The following is a 24,321-nucleotide window of genomic DNA, read 5'->3' on the forward strand; positions in this document are numbered from 1 at the left end:
ACTCAAGCTTCAAGAAGGAATGTTAAAGCTTGCAGAGAATCAAAGGTAGCTTTCTGAAAACGAAAAGATCTTGAATGACAAGCTAACCAAACAACGTTCTACATCAACCATCAACATTGAGACCGAAAGCTCTAACTCAGATTGACTAGCACACCTCCAATCACCACAAGCATAACATTTTCATACATTTTCATCACATTTTGTATTTATGTTTTTGCAGTTATGAATCTTTTTACATCATTCTTTACTATTTAATGAAGTTCTTATTTTGTTTATCCACTTGTGCTATTAATCTTCTTATGTTTCCTTGAGCTTCAAAATTGTCTTTATACTCTGTTTTCCACTTCTTTTTTATATAACAAAAAGGGGGAGAATATATAGAGTAAATTTGCTAGCTTTCCTTGAATTCCGTGGCTGGATATGTTCTGAAAATGCTTTTAAATTATTTCAAATAATTTGAAAGGTGAGCATAAATTCAAGGGGAGTTCCTCATGAGCAAATTTAGCTTTTAATTTGTCATATCAAAAAGGGAGAGACTGTTAGTTTTAAAATTGACCCTAGTTTTGATATGACAAAATTAAATGATCTAAATATATACTTTGAAACTAAATGAAAATGTTTTTGAACTTGACGAACAATCCTAAAAGAATTTTGAAGTTGGTTGTGCAAAGAGAAAGCTTTAAATCAATTAATCTCTCAAGTTCCAACTACTAGGATTAACACTTTGAAAGTGAAGGATCGATTCTGAGTAAAATAAAAAGCAAGATTTCCCTTCTAGAGTAGAAAGAATCGACCCTTGAAAAGGAAAAGTGGATTCTAGAGCAAACAAAAGCATTCTAAAAAACCTTTAGAAGAACAAAAATTGACACCAGGTGAAGCAAGTGTCAATTCTAGGATCGCAAAGGGTACACAGAAGCATACTCTGAATGAGAAAATGGACCCCCCAAAGAAGCAAGGTTGAATCCAAACAAGTGAAGAACCAAAGAGAACAAATCTGAGGATTTGGATCGACCCCTCAAACATCAAGTGTCGATCCTTGAAGCTGCAAAAAGAAAAAAAAAAATCAAGACTAGGGGGAAAAGGAAGCCATGGTGTAAATGATAAGGTTGAAGCGTCCCAAAACAAGTTTGAAATTCAATTTTGGCACCTAACGTGGAAATAGGATTGACCCCTGAAGAAGTAAGTGTCGATCCTCAGGAAAACAAAAAGCTCCTGACTTTGGAATGGGACAAGAAGATTCATCACCTCAAGAAGCAAAGGTCAATTCTCAACAGAACAAAATGGTTCTGAATGAAAATCAGACAAAAAGGATTGACCCCTCACACATCTGCAGGTCAATCCCCAAAAGCTCCAGACTGAAGTAAGTGTCGATCCTAGACTATAAAGGATCGATCCTTGAAGAACGAATGATGCAATTCAAGTGGTCCCAACGGTCAAAATTTTGACTCTTAACTTACTCAAACGAGCAAAAATCGCAAGGCACTATAAATACCTATAAAAAGATGTCATTTTGCAAGGAAAAAGAGCAAACGATCATTTCAAAAAGTCCAAAAAGTTGAGAAATTCTGAAAGTTCATTCTTTCTCTCTCTCTCTACTGCTTATTCCCTGAACAGAGCATTCTTTTGCAGTCTTCGTTCTCTGAAAAACCTTCATCCATTTAATTACAAGTGGAAAGTACTTGAAAATCTAATCTCCATCGTGCCTTCTTGTGAGTCTTGGCTTCGTTTAAGAGAAAGCCTGTTTTGTCAGTTTTGTTTACATTTTCTGCCTGATATCCCCTGTGGGGAGGCCGAGCTACAGCTGCATAATTTGGAGTACGGTTTGGCCAAATCTTCATTAATTATGTTATATAAAGCGTTCAAATTTATCAATTAAGTAAATGAAAAAAGCTACTAAGTGTGGGCTCAAACATAGTATATATTTAGACAACATGGGATAAAAAATTTTTAAAGCTCAACCATGGATGGGGCTCAAACAAGCACCCAGCTAATTGTTTGTTCTGGCATCCCAACCCCCCCATTAATCCTTCTCCAGCTAATTAAGTAATTTAATAAGTAATTAATTAATTCTTTCTCCAACATTATTTGGACTAGGATTAGGCGGTGAAGCATATGATTTAGCATAAGCTAGGTGGTCCTGTTTTGGTATTTGTTTAATCAACCACTTGCAAACTGATTAGTAGAAAATGACAATGTTTCTTAATTAGAAAACAGCCATTCAACATCGTTGAACATGCAGTCTCCTGCAAGATGATTTCTCACTCTTGCAAAGCACTACTACTGTCTGTGATAAAAATTTTCTTCATCTCGGGAACTAATTTTTTATGGGAAGAAAAATGGAGAGGCTGCTGTAAATTATAGGCGCTGCCGGCTGCTGGGGTGTGGAAGACTGAAGAGTACTGCAGCAAGGCAGCAAGCGCCGGCGGCCTGTGCATGGCAAGATTCTCCCTTATTTTGCGCAAATGGCTTCTCATCACTCTCTTTATGATCATCTAGGCATGCATATATATGCTCTAGGGTTTGCAGTTGTTTTACTTTTTGTTTGCGGGGTCGGGTTGTGGGGGCTAGAATTTCATCTATCCTAGGATTAGATACTACATTTTGTCTATACCCTTTTATCATCTTGTGACTTTGTCAAAGGAATGCATAGTTAAAAGAAGCGAATTAAAAACAGTGGCATCATATATCTTAGCTAGTAGTATTAAAATATGGTCCATTTTCCAAGTTATTTATTGGATACGATAGCAAGGAGGGATTACAGAATTGATGCTTCACCTGCTAGACTTGTGTACAACATCAAAACTAATTGATATCTTTATCATCCAACATGACATCACTTTATGAGATAATTAAGCTGATTTGATTACTGTAATCATGGTTCGTTGACAATGGATAAACCAATCATTAATACTACAATATTTGTCCTGGATTTGCAGGCTTTTATTGTAGTTTATTACTTTATATCTGTCCTATGAGTTTTCTTTTGCTTCCTTACCCTGGAGCCATCTTCTTATAATCATTTGATGGGTGTCTTTCTTTTAGGAAAAAAGATAGAGAGGCACATCCTTTTTAGTTTAAACTTGGATGTTTTGATGAATTCCTAAAACAATTGAACAAAAACCACGCACGATAACATAACAACTCTGTCAAAAATGAGAATCCAAAAACCAAGAATCAGCCGTTCGATTGCTACTAGCCATACATATTCCTACTAGTCCTGGATATCAGAAGAAACAGGGAACTACGTATATATTACTCGAGAAGCTGCAGAAGATAAGGAGCGGTGCAGAAAACCAAGATGTTACAGCAAGAGATGAAGAGGGACTCCTGTCGCAGGAGGGATGACGCCTTCTGCCATATAAGAGGCATGCAACCCTTTTCAATTTGAGCAGTAAGCTTCATCTCTCCTCGACTGAAGCCCCTTTCAATTTCTTCCAAATGTGTATATTTTATACCTAGTTACTCACAATACTTCGAACTTGAACAGAGGTGAGCACCTCCTTTCTGTTTATTTTACCAGCCAGGTGAAGTGTATATCAGATCGTACTACTTCTAATTGCTTATATATCCCGTAAGATATATATATATATCTATATGCATCAGATCTTACATATTGTGAAATTGAAAATGGGTCGGATTTTGCCCGTCTCAGCTCAGCTCCTCTTCCACTAATTGGCTAAATGCTTTCGGTTGTTACACATTCTTGTTGCATGCAATGAGAAAGGACTCATGTACTTGCAAATTGGAGATAATATTGGTGCCTAAATGTAATGGATAACGAACAAGGAAACCACGATTTTCATGAGGATAGATAAACTACTAATCAGAAGAGAATGTTGTGGTAATTTACTCTTCATTTATCGGAAGAAACTCATTAATTGGTCTGCTATACTCTATTTTCTCTAACTCGTTACAGACGTTAAACCAAATATCCGCCAAAAGGAAGGAATATGTCCATTGCAAGACTAACAAAAGGAGCAGGAAAAGGGGTTCATTCAGACGGTAAGTTGGCAACTGAAAACGGGGTTTAACACCCCAAATCAAGCCATCAATTTTGCAGTATTTACAGGAGAAAACAGAGCAGACGAAATTGTGAAAGCAGAAGAAGGTTTTTCCTTTTGGCTCACGCGGTTCAGCATCAAAGACTGCAGTTGCAAAGCCACGAGTTTTTTATTGATGCTAAGCCTGATTAGTGTAATGGAGATCATCTGTAGCAATTGGCTGACTGCCTTTTTTTCACTTTGTAAAAGAAAAAAATCATTAATTCCATACAAAATTCTTCTACTTTTTACTTACATCCGCCCAAACAATTTTTTTCCTTCAAAAACAAAAAGTAGACTTTTTAATTATTCTCTCTCAATTACTTTGATTTTTGGCTAATTTTTAGGTTGAGTAATTTCTTAATACTATTACATTAGTTTACATATGAATCAGATAGTCATTAAAGATTAAAACCAATCTAGAGTCCATTTGAATAAGTTGATCCAATTTATGAATCCAAATTCAGTCTCATTCTAATAGTTAAAACTTTAACAAAAAATTTTCTACTAGGTTTTATTCTCACTCAAAACACAAAATCTATATTATATAAGAAAATATCATTAACTGTAAAAGTAATTCATTACGCATAATAATAATAGTAAATCCGTCACTGGTTCCCAAGTCATTAGTATTGGTTTCATAAATAATCTGGACTTATTTGGAGTCTCTGACAGCTTCAGCTTGAAATTAACAATGACATATCGGGTTTATGCTAATAAAATTCACCTTTTTACAAAAAAACAACGGTCGTATTTTCATAAATGATGTATATTTTATAATCGATTTAATTTGAAATAAAACCCTGTAATCCAGGGCATGAACAAGTAACTAGTCATATTTAAAATGGGACAATATTATATTTCAATGGTGACTAGTAAAATTAAATTTTTTCTTCAACAATTGTGATAGTTACATAACACTACAAAAAAGATTTTAAGATTTCAGTGGGGGCAACTGCCCCCATTTCCACCACTGTAAATCCATCTCCGATCACGGCTCTATAATTGATATCCATCTTAATCGAGGTACTATATAAACCAGAGAGATCATGTATACTTCTATCATTCCTTTTACCCCTTACCAGAAGGATCAGTTACTACCGCATTGCATCATCTCCATCTTCTGATATGAGCATAACCCAACCCATTGGAATGAGTGCCTCCCTTAGCCAGTTTCCATTGTTATTATTTGCATTGCCGCGGCCTAAAATTGTCATTGGATAGAAGAGAGCTGATCAAAGTTTCCAACCTTTTCGCTCCAGGGCCAGGCCTGAGGACTGTTGTATTACCAACAACAGAACAAGGATCAGTCCCATTTTTCACACTTCCTACACACCAACCACCAGGAGTTAACATTCCTGGACCCCGAGACAACAGCTCAGAGTCAATTTTGTCAAGCACTGGGTCTTCCTGAGGGAACTTTCTCCCAAAAGGAGCATTGCTGTTTATCATTCGTTGCATGTCATCAAGCTTGAGGTGATGCGGATGCTGCTTAGGAGGGTTATCCCATGATATAAAATGGAGATCACTGTTTACAGTAGTGTTACGGAACTCTTGAGCATTACAAACGACTGTGTGGAAGTAACCTTCTGGAGAAGATAAAAAGTTTGCATAGTACATGAGGACTGTTCGAGGTAGGTTGTCCCATCCCCAGATGCAATAATCAATAAAAGGCCGAGAAAGTGCCATCCACGCAGAACCTATTACATAAAAAGATGTACTTGTTAGTGATGCCTAATGCAGATAATACTACACATATACATGGCTGTCTAATAGATTCTTCCAACAAGGTAGTTCAAAGAACATTTTGCCAAGGAACAAATGATCATATTTTCCAATCAGAGTAGCATACATGATACAACAGCCAATTCCAGATGTAATCAACCACTTCGTGAGGAGCTTCCAATATCCGGACTTAAAAGCATACTACTTCATGAGAATGTTCCAGTAGCATACTAATGTTTCTTCTCATTAAGTACACTAAATTAGAATATATTTTCTCTAATGAGACTCAGTAAAAACAAATAATTGATCACAAGATTAGATTATTCAATGCATAATCATGAAACTTATGCAAAAGCACAAGTAGTCACAGACTCACAGTTATCATGAAATTTCAATGAAATTACAAACTTACAAGTTACAAACTTAACATAACATACATGCATATGGTTCATCATTTAGATATCTGAGTTAATTGGAACACTAAATCTATACTGTTTTGCCTTAAATTGTTAATTTATGAAGTTTTAAAGAACAGAACTATTTTGAGCCTTCATTTTACTTTAGTTACCTTCATCCACATATATCAAATATATAACAATCCTACACATAAAGGAAATCAAATGACATGGTATGTAGCAATGCAGAATCACACTGACTTAAATCAGAAAATGAATTTGGAAAGGTAGAAAATAAAAGAAAAACAAAAAGAAAAGTAATAAAGAAATGATGTCAGCTAAACTTGGAAGCCAAATCTAAATGATCACATCAGTCCCAGCAACACAGAACGGAACAAAAATAAGGCTATATTTGGTTAATTAATTGGCATGTAGCAATGCAGAATCACACTGACTTAAATCAGAAAATGAATTCAGAAAGATTGGGAAAAAAAAAAGAAAAGAAATAAAGAAATGTTGTCAGCTGAACTTGGAAGCCAAAACTAAATGATCACATCACTCCTAGCAACACAGAATAGAACAAGAATAAGGCTATATTTGGTTAATTAAGTCCCTGTTATTGCTTAAAATAAGCATTTCCTTATGGCAATAACTTCATCATCCTATAAAGCCTTAGATATGAGAGTTATGTAAGGTTTATTTTATACTAAGAAGCAGTTTTGACTTCTGTGTTCTCATCGAAGAGATTACAAAATTCAAGGACCTGCTGCACTTTGTGTCATCCAATTAACCATCCAATGTAACATTTAATTTTGTTTTAAAAAAAACACTAAAAAATAATAGGCTATACTAAGGATAGGTAATGTCAGAGAGGAACTAGGCAGGGTTCAAAGGAAACTTGAGTGATCTCAGGACTTTTAACTTCTTCTCTAGAAAAAGGGAACACAGGGGAAAATGAATGCTGACAAGTACAGATAAAATTATCTTTCTAGCACATCCAAGTTTCCATAAACGCTTTGGCAATATTATAAAACCAATAGTAAATGAATATGCGAATGCACAAGACGCATATCTCTCTTGAAAAACCTTTCAATTTCAATGTTTTAAGGGTAAGTGAGAGAGTGAATTTATAACCATGAATTCACTGCATAATTGACAGGGGCATTATCAAAAACTCCCAGATCAATTCAAAACGTTTCCATGGCTACTGAGGAACAAAGAGAAGATATAAGTAAAAAAATTTAGTTTATTAACAAGATATTTCTGCCTTGCACCAATTTTCCTGAATGTTTATCACCAACAATCCCTTGTGCCCAGCAGCAAAGCATTCTTAGTGTGCAACAGTGCATTAATATGACACTGCAACTAGTCATTTAAATGAGTGAAGCAGTGTAGACATGCCATTCTACAAGTTCTACATATTTGTCCACTTCCTTTGGATCAGAAATTCCAAAATCTTGTAATGCTATGAGAGGCATTAAAAACAAAATCATTATCTTCTAGATAGTTGCATGAATAAGCTGCTTTCACGCAATCAGAAAGCAGAAGAGAACATGAAAGGGGAAGTTGCATGTTCTCCACAGTCCACCCAATTGACCTCAATCCAAATTTTAGTTCAATTAAATCTGTTGTTCTCTGAAAACCCAGAACCAGAGAACATTACGTTCAGATTTCAAAAGTCTTAACTTTTGACCTTTAATTTGCTTATGAAAGATCATCAATTGAAAACTAGATTCCTATTTCAACCTCAATTTCACTATCCTAACAATATAACCAAATTTATTCAGTGAAAATATTATCTAAAAGAATTTTTCAGATCTCCCGGAAATCATTATATGACTACCAACTATGCCAAAAAAATGAAACAGATTCAACCGATGCACAGAAAAGACTATATAGACTGTATCTCTAAACAGAACTAATCTAAAATTGGCAAATAACAGCACCACCAAAATTCCCACAACTAAATACACTTGAAAAAATATTGAGGCTTTCAGCATCTTTACCTGTAAAGAGTTTGAATGCAGTTGGAACACTTCTCCTCTGTGTCACCCAAAAAACATCAGCTTTTTTCACACTATACAACCCTGGATCTATAATAATTGGCTTAGCCCGCTGAAACCTGCCAATTACAACAGCAAAACCCAATGATCACTCAGTTTCCAGAAATATAAAGATAACCAAAAAAGGAAACTCTAAAGAAAAGTAACAATTAAAAGCATTAAAAGAAGTACTCACTCTTTCCACCCAATATTGCTTGTATGATCAATGAAATTCAGATCCCTTGGCAAGTATGAAAATGTGTGCAACAGATCTGAAAAAAACCCAAAATCGCATATCGAAAACCAAAGTCAAATGTCCAAAAAAACAAAGCTAAAAACACAAAGGAAACGGTTTTTTCCAATACCCAATTCCAAAAATCAAAGAAAAAGAATGGACTTTCACGCAAAATAAAAAAAAAGGAAAAAATCATCTTTTTGGAAGATCCAACTCACCATCTTGGGTAACAAGGGGATAATCAGAAGCACTAAGATTAATAAACCAATCCCAATCTCCTCCTTCTTTCAACAAAATTGCAGCAGCATGAAGCGTATTAGCAACCATAGTAGGTCCCCTATAAGTAACCAAATTAGCTTTCACAATCATCCTAACATTCCCAACTTTATTAAACACTTGATGATTTTTCACAAACTTCTCCAGATCGAGTCTCTCTTCAGAGCTAGCTTCCCTGTCAAGATGGACTACGTATTGGTTTAAGGGATGGTAAAGGGCTAAGAGGGTCCTTTTCAGCATGCGACCGTCGCCGGCTGAGCCGGAAACGAGGTATGCAAAGCGGGGAGGGGGAGGGAGGGTGGAGATGGGGATGGGTTTTAGCTGGTTCTCCACGAAAGTGGAGGAGCCGCCGATTACGGTGGAGGAACGGTAGAAGAAAAGAAATGGGGAGCCGTCAAAAGAGGTTAAGGTTGTTAAAAAGAGTAAAAATAAGGAAACAATGGAGCCAACAGCTAAAGGGAAGATCCATCTGCGCTCCATTGCTTGATTATTATTGTGACGAATTTGCATGTAATAGGATTTTAATCTCTTCATTTCTTGTTCTTTTTTTGTTGTCTCTCGTTTTCCCCTTGCTCAGATTGGAAAGCTTGGGAGAGAAAAGGAGAGGGAGAAAGGTTGTGAGCTGATCCGAGAGAGTTAAATTTGCTGCTTTGGGAGTGAATTTAACTTATCTTTTGAGCTTTCTTTTTCTGGTACGTGTTAGATACGGCGAAGGAAAGTATTTCGCCGTGAATGTGGGGGAGTTTAGGAGAGATTAATTAAGGCTTCATTTTTGGATTAATTAGGACTTAATGTGGGGAACCATGATGACTTTTACAAATAAAATATCTTGACTCGTTTTATTTCTTCTTTGTTTTTTAAAATTTTTAGGTCTAATTATCATAATAAATATTAGTATAAAGAAGAATAATTACATATATTTTATTATAAAGAGATGCCTTCAATTTAGATCGATAATATTTTAATGGAACTAACAATTTTATTTTTTGTAATTCAATATATATATATATATATATGAGAGAGAGCTTAAAAAAATTGGAAAAATGCTAAGTAATTATATGATCTTGTAAGAATGTACATTAAAATTTTTATAAATTATTGTCCTTGGGATTGTAAAAATTTATTAATTAATCAAAATATTATTTAATTGATAAATTAATAATTTATACATTAATTAATAAAAAAATTAATTTATCAATGTATTCTTTATTTTTTTTCCAAATATTGAAGTTAATACATATATTGTATATTGTGATTATAAGAATATTACCTAATTACCGAATTATGAATTATTGTTATTCAATATATTTATTTAACTAAAACAAGTTCATGAATGTAATTAGTTTCATTAAACAGAAATCATGAATCTATCTATTTTTATAACAAATTAAAATTACATTCAATGACAAAGAAGATGAAATTGAAGAGAATAATTCTGTATTAGAACCTATCTCCCACAAAAATACACTCAAAATGACATTCACATTGCATAATTTTCTTTTCTAATATGACAATACTACACCAAAACTTCTTAAAGTATTAAGAAAAGTTAGAAATGAGATTCAAGGAGACAACAGTTTCAAGAGGGAATAAGTAGCATTTGAGTCATATTTTACAAAGATTTTCTAATTAAATCATGCATATGTATAATTTTGATATATAAGAAGATTATTAATTTATATATCAAGTGAGATCTATGTTTTTTTTAACTGTATTATTTTATAAATTTAATCAATTATTAATTTACCATGTTGTTGTCAAATCGAGATCAGTCAAAAATACTATTTAATCAAGATTATTAATTTATCGAGTATTAATTTATCGAGCTTTTACTGTACTAGCAATAATATAATATTAAGAATTTGTATTTTTCTTAATGATTGGTGTATGATATTTTTGTTAAAAAATTAATGTTGGAATTATTTTTCTTAAAATAAAAAAATTAAATTTTATTAGTCCAAGAAATAAATAAAAAAAGGGTTTCTAAACTTCAAAATCAAAATCTTATTGCTTAACTATTAATGAATAGTTTTTTTTGGCTATCAGTTAAACTTAAAACCTCTCTAAATCTTAACTATATGTGACAATTAAGTTAACAGCCTTTATTTTGAATCTCGATTTATATGATTGAGTTCAGAGGCCAGCTATGTCAAGAATGAAGATTTCCACAATCAAAACTCAAATGTTCCAAATAATTTAAATTTTGTTATAATATTTTTTATTATTTAAGACATACTTAAATATACAACTAATTTCATTTCAAAGTTAGGCATTTATGTCAAAGATCTTACTAAAGAGGCAAGGCAACCCACATTCTCAATTGTTAATTAATTAGTAGATTTTTGGTTTACAATTTTTAATTAGATTTTTTGAAGTGATCGATAACCCCACACATGTATAAAATAAATAAATGAATAAATTAAAGTCCTATGGATCTTTTTTCCCCCCTTTTAATAAATTCATGTCCTACAATTTTAAATCAATAATAATAATAATAATAATAATAATAATAGTATTATCAAGACCAAGGGTAAAGTGTTTTTTTTTTTTTATTTCTCTCTCTCTCTCTCTCTCTCTCTCTTCTTTAAACAAGAATAAGATAAAGCTATCACTAAATTAATTGTGCAATGAATTAATGTTTTGTTCTAGGCCATAATTTCACATATATGCAAAATTTTCTTTATAAAATTATGTTAATGCTAAACCAGAAAAGATGATAAAGATGGTCTTTCTATTAGGCATTTCTCCAATAAGTCGGTTGACTTTGGAGAGACCTAAACAAGCTGAGAAATAAATGATGAATTACTCCTCTACAAGTCAAGTCATGAGAAAATTCCAATTGAAATTATACATTTTATTGGAGACATTGATGATTTTAGTTGAAAGTAAAGGACAAATGATAGAACAAATGGCATAAGCAACAGCAACGCTGGAAATATACGAGAGAATCAATTTGAATTATCATCAAAGTTATGATCTTAGCACAGCACGTATTCATTCTTTGAATTTTTTTTTTCTCAATTTATATATACAAAAATAAAAGTTTTACGAATTTTGATTAGGTAAAGTTAATCCAGAAATTAAGGGGAAGAGAAAAATAAGTTAAAGGACAAAACAATTTATGTCATTTGGTTCTTAACAGGTCAGAGTGAAACTCTTAATGAGAGTAATTAAAGAAGTTAAATACTCGTTTTTTCCTTGTTTGACTTGGAACCCATTTAAATCAGATCCTTCGTAATTGTTGTAATGAAGTAGTTTATGCAAAATGCAAATTTATTAAATGTACATCAGTCATAATTTGGTGAGATGTTTGAGGAATAATTTGATTAAAGTGTCAAAGATTACTTCAACTAATTTAACCATATACTTGGAAATTGGGATTCATAACCATTTCCCTTTGAGGGGACCAAAGGATAATTGACCAGAGAAAGAATGGCATGGCATGAAGAAACTAAAAAGCCTGTTGACCTAACTGAGTTTGTCACCAGTGAAATTCATATTCTCATTGATTGAGACAGAGTGACTTTTTAACTTGAAACTAATAAACCTACCAAACCAAATTGGCCTGCTCTTATCCAAAATTAATACATAATTTACTTCTTTTTTTTCTACATTTTAAGTATAAAGTATGGGCTGATGAGTAAATGGCAAATGAATCAGTTTGCTGTTGATGCGGAGGTGGCTGGCCCTACTAAAAAAAATGAAGAATTTGAACTTCGTAGGTTCCAAAAATAGTTAAGTAACCATATTTCCCTCCTTGTAATCTCCCAATCTTGGTTAATAACAAGGTTCAATTTTTGTTATAGTCCAATAACCTTTGTACGGCTGTTGTCTAGATCCAAGCTTTGCCATGTTAATCAACTATCCTGTTTAGGCAATCCATCAACAAATATGTCTTCAGCCTTTACTTATATCATCTTCAACTTGCTCTATTCTTAAAGAAAGATTTTTATTAATTCAACACTTGTACACTTAAACACGCATATTAAATATCAAATTTGGAATATTTCGTTATCATTAAAATCAACATAGAGTTAACAATTTGTTATTTTTTTTTATAACCATAAAACACTCTATTCAAAAGAATGCAATAGAGAATTCTTTTTTTATTTCTTTGGTATGTAACGTGAAAATCATTACAAAAATATCAAGCTAACCAAAAATTAAAATAAATTACTTGAGGAGATAATCTTGCCTGTTCTTTTTCTTTCTTTGTGCATTTTTTTTTTGTAAAAAAAAAAAAAAACTCTTACAATATATGTTAATTTCCTTGTCTCATTGCATGATCTCTGCTCACTTTTAAATAGCGTTTGATACTTTACAATATAATGTGATTGCAAATAATGTGATTACAAGCAATATAATTGTAGGAAAGATAACATTACAGTGTTTGGTATATAAGTAATGTAATGATTAAAATACAAAGAAGATAACATTACAGTGTTTGTTTTATATGTACTTTACAAGTTATGTAATGTTAATTTCCAAAACTACCTTTATATATTAAAATACAAGTTTAACATGTATTTTTTATTGTTAATTTTTATATAATGTCATTTTTTAAATATATTTTTAATTAAATATATTTTATTTTTCATTTCTTATTACAAGTATATATTTTATTTTTTATTTTTAATATAATTTCTTATATTATATATTTTATTTTAATTTTTTTTTAAAAGATAATATTTTATTTTTATTTCTTAATACGTTTTATATGTATACATTAATGTGATAGCTTCCTCTCTTGTAACCAATAACAAATTGACAATAAAATATCCATAATTTTCAATCTCCAATTAATTTTTTTTTAAATATCATAAATTCAAAATAACTTGTTATCAAGATAAAACAAAATATCAAGCATAATATCACTAAAAATATATTTAAAAAATATTACAGTCAACGAGTGTTTGGCCATGGCTTTGGTCATGAACACGCCTTTTTTTGCTTCAAAAGTATTTTTCCTCTTTCCCTGTTCGTGTTGCGCGCGGTTGTCGTTGCCCCTGCACTGCCAATTTCCCACCACTTTTCTTGACTGCCCTTTCTTTGCGACACGAAATTGCTTTGTAACCCCACTTTCTTGTCAAAAAGAATACTGATTTTTGATTTTTCATCCACACATATCCATCTAAGTAGCAGAAGTATTAATTAATAAGCAAAGCAGGAGGGAAACAGCATGGCTGCAGTAGCTTGTGAAGGCAGGGAATGTTTTTATTGAAAATGAATGCAGAGTACGTGGGTCAAAAGGGTAAGCCCCTTTGTTTCCGTCATTTGATAAAGAGAGTTTGAGAAACAGACTAACAGTAGTGTGGGGTGGGCTCTGTGTCTGTGTGTGTGCCATTAGTTTTCAATATCACGAAAACATTTTTCTCCATTTCTCTAATCTTTCTTCAAAGAATGATTGCAGAGTTGAAGTTAGAAATTACCTGTGCCTCTTGAAGATTAGCCCCAAAAACCAACCTCTCTTATTGATGAAGGACAAAATTGTTTCACTTATAAATCTTAAAATATAAATATAAAGAAAACCTAAATTAATAAAAAAAAATCAGATTAAAAAATACCAAAAGAAGATAAAAAAAAAGAGAAAGAAAAAGAAAAATGAGAGATTTTAACTCATAATTTCAGATGATGAAAAAACAGAACTAGAAGAAGGAGGAGCAACTTTAGCAAATGGAGAAGAAGTAGTAGACCCTAAACCCCAAAAATGACGATGAATTTTGTTTACTTTGAATTGTGAGTAATTTTTTTAAAAGATGATGGATAAAAATATCTTTAAAGATAGTGCAATATAATGTGATTGCATTACAATCTTATATTACAGTAATCTGTTACAAAATAAATACTGTAATGTAATTTACTTGAACACATTACAGAGAATATAACTTTACATCTCTTATACCAAACACACCCTTAAAGTTGAAGAGCGTGCTGCAAATGAAATAGAATAAGCAAAAGGCGCTTGGTATTAACCCAAGAAAACAAAATTATAATTTGCTAGAATTATAGGTATGCATTAGAAAGGAGGGAGAATACAATACGTGCACAGCATAATCAGCTCAGGAGAATGTGATTTACAACAATACCAAGAGAACAATAAAATTCCATTTACACCAGTAGAGAGATTTGTTAACTATGAGTTGATTAAGAAACGATCACGACTTCAAAATTCCTCTTTCACTCATTCTGTTCATGATTTGCGAGGCGTCATTTAGTCTGTTTCCTCTTTCATAAATGCTGGCAACAACAAGATGCAGCTCCTTTTTATTGATGTTAGGATCAGAATCAAGCTTTTCAAACAGTGATTCTACCATCTTAAAGTCTTTTCTAGCACCACAAAGACTCAGCATTTGGAAGTGAACTTCATCAGGAAAAACACATCCTTCTTCCTGCATCTCCTTATATACAGCATCTGCTTTCTCAAACTCTCGCAACTTCCCGTAGGCATTCAGCACCAGGGCAATCACATTAGAATCAGGAAAATATCCAGCACTCCTCATCTTCTCAAACACCTCAATGACATTTGCATGCTTCTTATTCCGTGAGAAAAGATCAATCATCAATCCAAACACAGATATATCCTTCACCTCACCAGCATCACATGCCTGTCGAAAAACCCACGTAGCCTCTTCAATCCGACCAGCACGGGCAAGAATCATAATCGCTGTATCCCTAGGGAGATTATCCGGTTGCTTAAGCTCATGAAGCAAGCGCTTAGCATGAGCAACCAAACCAGCTCTTTCATAAGCCACAATCATTGTTTGATAAAGCACCTGATCAATCTCAACCCCAGAGCTCCTCAACTTCTGAAATAACATTGCAGCCCTATCCAACTTCCCTGCCTTACCCCATATAGATATTATGGTTGAATATGTAATGGCGTTAGGTTCAATCCCCCTATTTTGCATTTCTTGCACAAGATTATACGCCTTTTCATGCTCAAGAGACTTCCCATAAATCTTAATCATCGTATTATATGTAACAACATTCTGCTCAATATCCTTCCTATGCATCAACCTAAAAAGATGAATTGCTTCCCCGTAAAGCTCAGCCTCACCATAAACCTTTAAAAGGGTATTATAGCTAACAACATTCGGCTCAATCCCCATCTTCCTCATACCCCAAAACAACCTATCCGCCTCCTTCGCCATATCAAGCTGACCATAAACATCAATCATAATATTACAAGTGGTAAGATCAAGTGGACACTTCACTTCGTTCATCTCAGCAAACACCGATAATGCCTCAACAAACTTGTGATTCTCCACATACATATTTAAAACTGTTGAATAACTAACTGTATCCGGCATGACCCCAACATCCCTCATTTCCTTAACCAACAGCCTTGCTTCTCTAAACAACTTAGCCTTCCCAAACACATTAATCATCGAATTATAACAAACAAGATCAGGCACGATTCCTGACCTCTTCAACTTATTAAAAATTGAAATAGCTTTGGAATAATCTCGTAGCTTCCTCGATAACTCAATCAAATTGCTAAAAAGAACAAGATCGCCCGAAACACCATCATTTTCCATCTTTTGAAGCCAAGACAAAGCCGAATCAAACATGCCCTCTTTCCCAAAATACGTTATCAATGTCGAATAAGTAAACCTGTCGGGTGTTAACCCTTTTTCACGCATTTCTTCAAACAGGCCATGGGCAATGGCCCATTGTTTGGCTTTCACCACGTTTCGAATAACAACGTTGTAAGCGAAGAGTGAAGGCGAGTAACGGGCTTCTTCGTTGACCCAGTCGAGCAAAGCTAACGATCTTTGCCAGTCTGTTTCGCGGGAAAGGAGGGATACCATGAAACGGATTGAGAGTTGGCGGGTCTTGTATGGGGATAGAAGGGTAAAAAGGTCTTTTCCGTTTTGGGTTTTGGATATTGAAGCGAAAAGCTCTTCCATGTCGATGCTGTGGTCTAAAAAAGTGGAGTTTTGGGAGGGTTTTGGGCGGTAAAACGGTGCCGTCTTGGATCGTCTCCATATGTCTTTGGTTGGAGAAGAAGAAGAAGAAGAAAGTGCCTGGAGGGTGAGATGGTTTCTGCCTTTTGTTGTGAAGGGTGTGGTAGTGTAAATTTGATGTTTGAGGAGGGGTAGAAAGGAAAAACAAAAGGAAGAAGATGCAAAAGTTACGGTTTCTGTTTGCATGGGAGAGAAAGATGAAATCATCGTCTGAAGAGTGAGAGGAGGATTTTTGGATCAGTGATGGGTTAGACGGTTAAAAAGGTTTGAATTTTGGAACATTTTAAAAAGTAGTACTTAAAGAAAAGATATTTTTAAAAATAATTATTTTTATAATTTTAATTATTTTTAATTAAGTTAGACAAAATTACTTTTAATGAAGTTACACGCTATGATGTTACACGTCATGTACAAAAATCTGTAACAAGTCATAGTTAGCGTGTAACACGTCATGTACAAAAATCTTTGACACTTCATGTACAAAAACATGTGACAAGCTATGGTTAGCGTGTGACTCGCTATGTATAAAAACATATGACACGCCATGTACAAAAACATATGACACGTCATGTATAAAAATCTGTGACAAGTCATAGTTAACGTGTGACACTCATGTACAAAAACATGTGACACATCATGTACGAAAATCTGTGATAAGTCATGGTTAGCGTGTGACACACCATGTACAAAAGCCTGCGACAAGCCATGGTTAGCGTGTTACACGCCATGTACAAAAGCCTGTGACAAGTCATGGTTAGCGTGTGATACGTCATATACAAAAGCCTATGACAAGCCATGTACAAAAACCTGTGAAACTTCAAATCTTCTCAACTTTTTTCTTTTTTTTTTTTGTTCTTTTTTTTGACAATTTGGCATAAATTAAAGTGTTTCTAACATGTTTTTATAAATCAAAATACAAATATTTTTTTTATCTAAAGCACCCACTTTGACTAAAAAAAAAATCTTTTGAAAACCTAGATTTATAAATTTCAAAATTTTGAGTTTATTGATATCTGGGTCATGAATTGATTCAATTAAAAGCTATTTCATGCATTTGTGATTATTTTTACCGTTTTAGTTTTATCCAAAATACCTAAAAATCGAATTTTCCAAACAGCCACTCATCCAAGCATGTCAAAATCATTGTTTGGTGTTTTGAAAGCATAAGAAAGAGAAATTTGAAAACGTGAGAGAGAGAAATCGAAAGCATAGCAGACGAATGTCGAACAAAAAAATCGATAAAATTTGAGAGACTTGGATGGTGAGAGAGAAATACGAAGCACAAATGGGGAGAAATTGGGAGAAATTGTGATGAATGGTTTAATTTATTTGAAATAGTTTAAAGGGTATTTCTATCAAGTCATGATTAAATATGACTAAAAACAGTTAAATTTATTTTGATAGTTACTTTTAAAATATTTTTATCAAGAAATGTCATTTTCCACAATTTTCTCTTGAATTTTTTGGCTGTATAGGCCAAGTCTTCCGAAACCCAACTTGTCTTTTAGGTGGGCTTAGACTTGCGTTTAAGGTTCGGACATGTTAATATTATGCCCCACTTATGCCCCACTTATGAAATATTTCAAACAAAACATGTTTTATCTTCTCGTGCAATCCACCGTAACAGATGAATTGTTTTAAAAATATTAAATTATACAATTAATCTCCATATTTTACAAGAGGAATAAATTTAGTTTTTATGTAATAATTTATGTAAATTAAATTTTTATATTTCGTGAATTTGATAATTACAATCCTTAACTTTAATACTGTCAAGTACGTTGACATGGCATTAACTATATGTTGATGTGACATAGTCGTGTTGATGTAGGACAAATGTTGACATGGCACAACACAGATATGGTATAATTTTTTTTTAATTTAAAAAATTATTTTTTATAATGTATAATATTAAAAATATTTTATTTGAAACTTTAACATGATTATTTATTTATTTATTTTATTTTTTAAAATATAAATAATTTATAGTTATTTAAAAGATTAATAATTTATAATTTAATAAAATTTTAATTTAATTTTTAAATTTAAAATATTAATTTTTATAATTTATAATTAAAATTTTAAACTTTTTTATTTTAAATTCATTTTTGGTTTTCTTTTGTTTTTCCTTTTTCTTTCTTCTTTGTTGGTTAGTCACTAGAGATGTGGCCAATGTAATGGAACACTAATCTGGCACTCCTTGTGGCAAGATCTGGCTATTAGGACACCAGATCAGTGCTTTCTGTGATTGGATCTAATCATGAGTTGCCAAAATTTGATTGTAGGGTTCTAGTTAAGGAGCGCTTGATTAGTACTTCTCAATCAGATCTAGTTGAGAAGTGTCAAATCACGCTTTCCATAGCCAAATCTGGTTGCGCTATCATCGTTTCCACCTCTCTTTGTTGGTGAAGGAAATTTAGAAAGAGAATGAGAAAGGTAGATCAAGAAGAAAGAGAAAGAAAAGAGAAAAATGACATAAAAAGAAAATATTTAAATGTCTAGGTTAGTAATTTTTTAAAATAGACAAGGGTATTTTAGTCTTTTACTTTTTGATACCTATTCCACTGAGAATGGAATACTTAATACTAGGGTGGAAGGTAATGGTATATAGAGTTTTTAGGGAATAGCCATTTTTTTGGAATGGCTAAAGGAATAAAGTAATTAGTTTGATTTTTTTTAATTTTTATAATCATTAACCAAATAATTACATCCAAGCATTTGACTCATTAGTTGGTACATAAACCTCCTGCCTCAAGAGTAGGGTTCAAATCCCCCCTCTCCCAATTAAAAAAAAATAAAATAATTTTATGACACGTGGTGGGGTAAAAAAGTAAATACATAATTTTTAGGTAATAATTTTTAATGTCACATCATCTGTCACGTGATAGTGACATTATCCAAATGGCACGTCTACTGAGATTTGACCTCATACTCAAGTATGAAATTAATCACGAAATTAGAAAACATAACGCAACGAAAAAAAATAAAATATGCATTTAATCAAAGAAATAGTCGAATCCCAAATGACCAATGTTTATGTTTTTCATATAATTGTCAAATTAATTATGAACATTCATAAGTTTAAATATTACATACCTTGCTCTAGATAGCATAATCAAAAGCCAATTAAATCTAAAAGGGTTTGAAATGAAGCAAGAAACCCAAAATAGAATAAGTTAGTTGGAAATCCTGCAGCTAAAATCTTTATTTTTTCACCTTTAGGATTCGTCAAAATTTCAACCACCTAAGTGTTTGGACTTTAACAATAATCCATACAATGACTAAATAAGACCTTCTCAAATATAGGATTTTACTTATGCTAGAAAGTTTTGTTTCGAAAACAAAAAGACCAAAAGTTCTTGCTGAATCTTATTTTTATCAGACAAAGAAAACTATTTTTCTTTTCTTATTTTTATGAAACAACTAAAAAGTGGTTGAAGGCTTAGATTTTTAGTTGGCTAACATAACATATTTATATAGCCAAACTAAATTGTAACCCTAGATACAATATTTGTATTTTTATTGAATTAAATCCTTGTGAACTTAATTAATTTTATAACTTTATTTAGGTTTATTTCAATTAAGTTCAACTTAATTGATTATTCTTATTTAATCTCAATCACGTCTCTTAATATGCGTGATCCATTAGGCTTCTAACATGTTGATAATATATATAAAGGATAATCAAATATCAATTGATAATTGATTTATATTTATAGATTATGAGCAGTATCTAGCAACATATTATGACCACATAAACGTTAAAGAGTCAATTAAAGAATTTGACAAAACCCTTCAATAATAAGCTTCTTAATGCAACACAGTCCTTTCATCAATTATCCTGGATATGTCATAAAGCATGGCTCAGTGCCTACTTATAACATTCTATATTAGTTCTCACAATTCGTGACTAACCTTATATATTTATGAAACTAACTTTTCTTAAATTCATCATGCTTTGGCCAAATACTTTATATAAGTTAATTTAAAATTAAGAACAAATGAGATACATACCTTTATATCGCTTGGGGTGACGAATTCTCTCTTAACCACTCATCCACCTTTGTATGCTTCATGTCATACCAAAAAACACCATATTTAGGCATCTGGTTGCCTCCAGACCCATAAGAGGTGAAATCAAAATATGTCATTCCCTATATAAGATGACCTGGTGTCTCAAGTTCAAGAACTAGTTGTACGACTATCACATGAAAACATATTCCATAGACACTTAAGTGAAATACCAAGTGGAGTTCTCATAATGGGTCATGTTCAGTGAACTTGTTCTCTAACAAGCACCCATCTGCCATCCTCAAGTATCTCATATACTTCAATCTATGAGTTCGATTGCTTACTTCTCAAGTAAGGCGACTTATAATGTAGCAGTCTTTAAGTATTGTCAATGCCCTGTCTTGACAATACAATGACCAGGAACAATTTTAGGAACATGGCTTTGATGCATAATGATCTCATAATTGCAACAACTTTATAATTCTCTTGCAAGGCCTTTATGTTCCATGGCTCCATCTAATCAGTACTTAATAACTCCTTATTATTACACTAACATGAAGGAAAACCTTTGTCACATATAGTTATGTGATTAAGTATGCATTAAATGGCAGCATATATTCCTTGATCAATCCAATTGGCTTAAGGGCATATACCAACAATCTCACACTTGCACTTAAGTCAATTGCTAACATATCCAATATCAAAGTCTTTCGCTTAGTGACTATATTTCTACTATGACAACTCAAATTGCAAATTTGGGAATATGTTAATTTATATGCTTGACAATCTCCATTGTCATAATCAAAGTACTCATTTAGATCATAACAAGACCTTAATTCCTTTATTATAACTCTTATTGTTACTTTAACAACTTAGAATCATTTATTGGTTTGTTAACCAAAGATCCAAAACTCTCTCCTTTTGCAGTCTATACAAAAAGATTTGTATCCGATTATAGACATAATTGTACAGTTAGCCTTTGTTTTGGAATCATTCCAATACAACTGCCCAATCATGACATTATATCACTTTTAACACTTAGGATTCTTTTTATGTTAAACTCCTTTAATATGTCATCCTAAATTCTTTTGTTGAGTCCCTTTTTAGGCTTTAACTGTTTAGTCTTATTTTATTTTATTTTTTTAACCTAGCAAATGTATCTTATACATTTTTAATGAGTAATTTATCTTACTCCTACTAACCTTATGATGTGTACAAAATATGTTTATCTTATATAATGTATTCAATTACTTTAACTTTATTCCATTGAATAGAGATTGTTATCCAATCATTCATGTTTGATCATTTAGTAGACTCATTTTATATGAGTAGGGCATCAATATGCATCCTACTAATGGTTTGTATCTAACGGATGAATTTAGCATCTTTATACATCCCATTAAATCAATCTTTATATATAAATCTTATCTATTGGATTTCATAATTTCATGACCCTTGATCTTTAAAGTGTCATTGGCTCCCACTATTTCTATCATGTGTAGAAATCTTACCAAGTAAACTTATTTACTTTCCTTTCATGCGTTTTAACCATAACTTTTATGTATACTTACATATCATAAGTCGTTCATCATTGATTATGAGATAAAATCCTCTCAAAGGTTAGTTTATGCGATTAATTGAGTTTGCAATGCTTTGTGATTCATCTCTTATGAATTCAATATGATACTCAATTGTTATTTAGTTCTAAGCAATCTTAATTTAGATCTTTTATCTCAATAAGAATGCTCCTTAACTAAATGTTTTCATAATCCTATTATGAATTCATTGAGTTAGGACTCAATGTTATTTAAGTCATCTCATTAATTTCCTTTTGATTTATAATAAAGAAAAAAAGATGTTAGGACTTAGTATTGATTATCATGTATGCATGGCTATACTTAAGGATAAATAATTTAGAACAATTTCAAAATAAAATGAGATGTAATGTAAATATAAATATATAAGCTAAGCATCTCGTGCTAGCAAAATATAAATCTATGTTTCCCAAACATAAAATAAAATATTCGGCCAAAAGCCTAAAATCAAAACATCTCATCTTGGCAATCATGCCATAAAAACATTCAATGTTTTAAAATTATTTATTGTTCCTCAATCTAATCTAGACTGATAAGCTTGATCACCATCAATTGAGGTTGTTGTTTTCATGGTCTTATTCTTCACTACTCCTTGTCATTAGGTCTTACAATATGTCATGCCTATCAGAACATTAATAAAGAGTAAGGTATCATATACTAAGCAGTGAAAAATAAATCATCATATGATTCATACCTGAAGTGGAAGTTTCTTTTTGTTTGTTCTTTTTGATGGATTAAGATAATCCTTGCAATTACGCTTCTTATGCCTTAGTTCGCCGCAGAAATGGCATTTGTCATTGTCTTTTTCCTTCTTCACTCTTCTAATAGCCTTTATACCTTTCGAAGTTGATGCCTTTTCACCTTTATCTTTCTTAAAAAATTTCTTTTCTTATTTTTATTTTTCTTAAAAGAGACAAGATGAACTAAAGGCTTCTCTTTCGTAGTAGTTTTCTCAACTTGTGTAAGCATATTCAATAAACCTGATAGGGTTACCTCAATCTTTTTCACGTTGAAGTTCAACACAAACTATGAATAGCTCTTTGGCAGCGAATAAAGTACTAGGTCTATACTCAATTCATGATCCATGACCCAATCTAATTGCTCAAGTCGAGTGATATATCCTATCATCTTAAGCACATGAGGCCTTACTGGGCTTTTTTCAGACATCTTATATCGAAACAATTCCCTTGAAATGTCGAATCTCTCTGTGCGACTTTTCTTATCGAACATTTCTCTAAGGTTTAGGATAATATCTATGGCATTCATAGCTTCATGTTGCTTTTGAAGATTTAGAGCCATACTAGCCAATATCACACATGTGGCTTGATTGAGATGATCCATATAAGCTTTATAAGCCTTATTTTCCTTATTTTTAGCATCATTGCTAGGTTCCTCATGAACAGAATCATCTAAGACATAAGCCTTTTTCTCTAGTTTCAACATAATCTTGATATTTCGAAACTAGTTAATGAAATTTGGGTCTGTCAACTTGTTTGCAACAAGTATGCTTTTAAGTGACAAACTGTTCGCCATTGTCGATTTATATCATTTATAAACCAACATATATAAAGCTTAGTCATTAACACAAATTATGTGATCATAAGGATAAGGTTTTAGAATCTTATATGATCATTCTCAATATTTTATCAAAATAATAGCCCTCTTTTAATATTTCGAGAAATTTAACTTTTAAACTTCTTATTGAGCTAGGACCCTTTTCATCTCACCATGACCTTGAGTGACTTAACAAGCCATAATGAAACTAATTAGGTAGGTAACTTAGCTTACCAATTGTATCTTATATAACTCCTAGATCAGTTAGGTAACAACTCCTTGTCTACATATATCATATACATTATACCTAAATAAGAAAATAAATAAAATTTAGTCAATATTTTGAATTAATAAAAAATCATTAATTAAGGATAAAATAGTTGATTTAATAATTATCAAGTGTATATGTTCACTTTTTTTGTTTTGAAGTTCGTGCATATAAATTATATATAGTAATGATAATGATAAGAATTCATAAAAA

General features: G+C 32.2%; 2 protein-coding genes across 2 annotated transcripts; both read right to left on the bottom strand.

Moving 5' to 3' along the window:
- Positions 1-5,085: 5,085 nt before the first annotated feature.
- Positions 5,086-9,386, bottom strand: LOC18601426 (beta-glucuronosyltransferase GlcAT14A). Its single transcript, XM_007032357.3, has 4 exons — positions 8,656-9,386; positions 8,399-8,474; positions 8,167-8,282; positions 5,086-5,740 (listed from the first exon to the last, which is right to left on the bottom strand). The coding sequence occupies exons 1-4, from the start codon at positions 9,245-9,247 to the stop codon at positions 5,226-5,228; spliced, it is 1,299 nt and encodes a 432-aa protein (XP_007032419.3). The 5' UTR covers positions 9,248-9,386; the 3' UTR covers positions 5,086-5,225.
- A 5,320-nt stretch (positions 9,387-14,706) lies between these two features.
- LOC148763155 (Tetratricopeptide repeat (TPR)-like superfamily protein) lies at positions 14,707-16,928 on the bottom strand. The gene has a single exon (XM_088805339.1). It carries the CDS (start codon positions 16,885-16,887, stop codon positions 14,869-14,871), a length of 2,019 nt encoding a protein of 672 aa, XP_088661465.1. The 5' UTR covers positions 16,888-16,928; the 3' UTR covers positions 14,707-14,868.
- Positions 16,929-24,321: the final 7,393 nt, after the last annotated feature.

This window comes from Theobroma cacao, chromosome 4, assembly GCF_053813885.1.
Source record: "Theobroma cacao isolate CCN51 chromosome 4, ASM5381388v1, whole genome shotgun sequence".
NCBI classification, from domain to species: Eukaryota; Viridiplantae; Streptophyta; class Magnoliopsida; order Malvales; family Malvaceae; genus Theobroma; species Theobroma cacao.

Excerpts from the sequence above, each read along its gene's own strand:
- LOC148763155 (XM_088805339.1), bottom strand. The coding sequence starts at position 16,887 with ATGATTTCATCTTTCTCTCCCATGCAAACAGAAACCGTAACTTTTGCA.
- LOC18601426 (XM_007032357.3), bottom strand. The coding sequence starts at position 9,247 with ATGAAGAGATTAAAATCCTATTACATGCAAATTCGTCACAATAATAAT. Across the intron at positions 8,475-8,655 it reads TCCCCTTGTTACCCAAGATG|ATCTGTTGCACACATTTTCA; the intron begins GTGAGTTGGATC and ends GGTTTTTTTCAG. Across the intron at positions 8,283-8,398 it reads AGCAATATTGGGTGGAAAGA|GTTTCAGCGGGCTAAGCCAA; the intron begins GTGAGTACTTCT and ends TGTAATTGGCAG.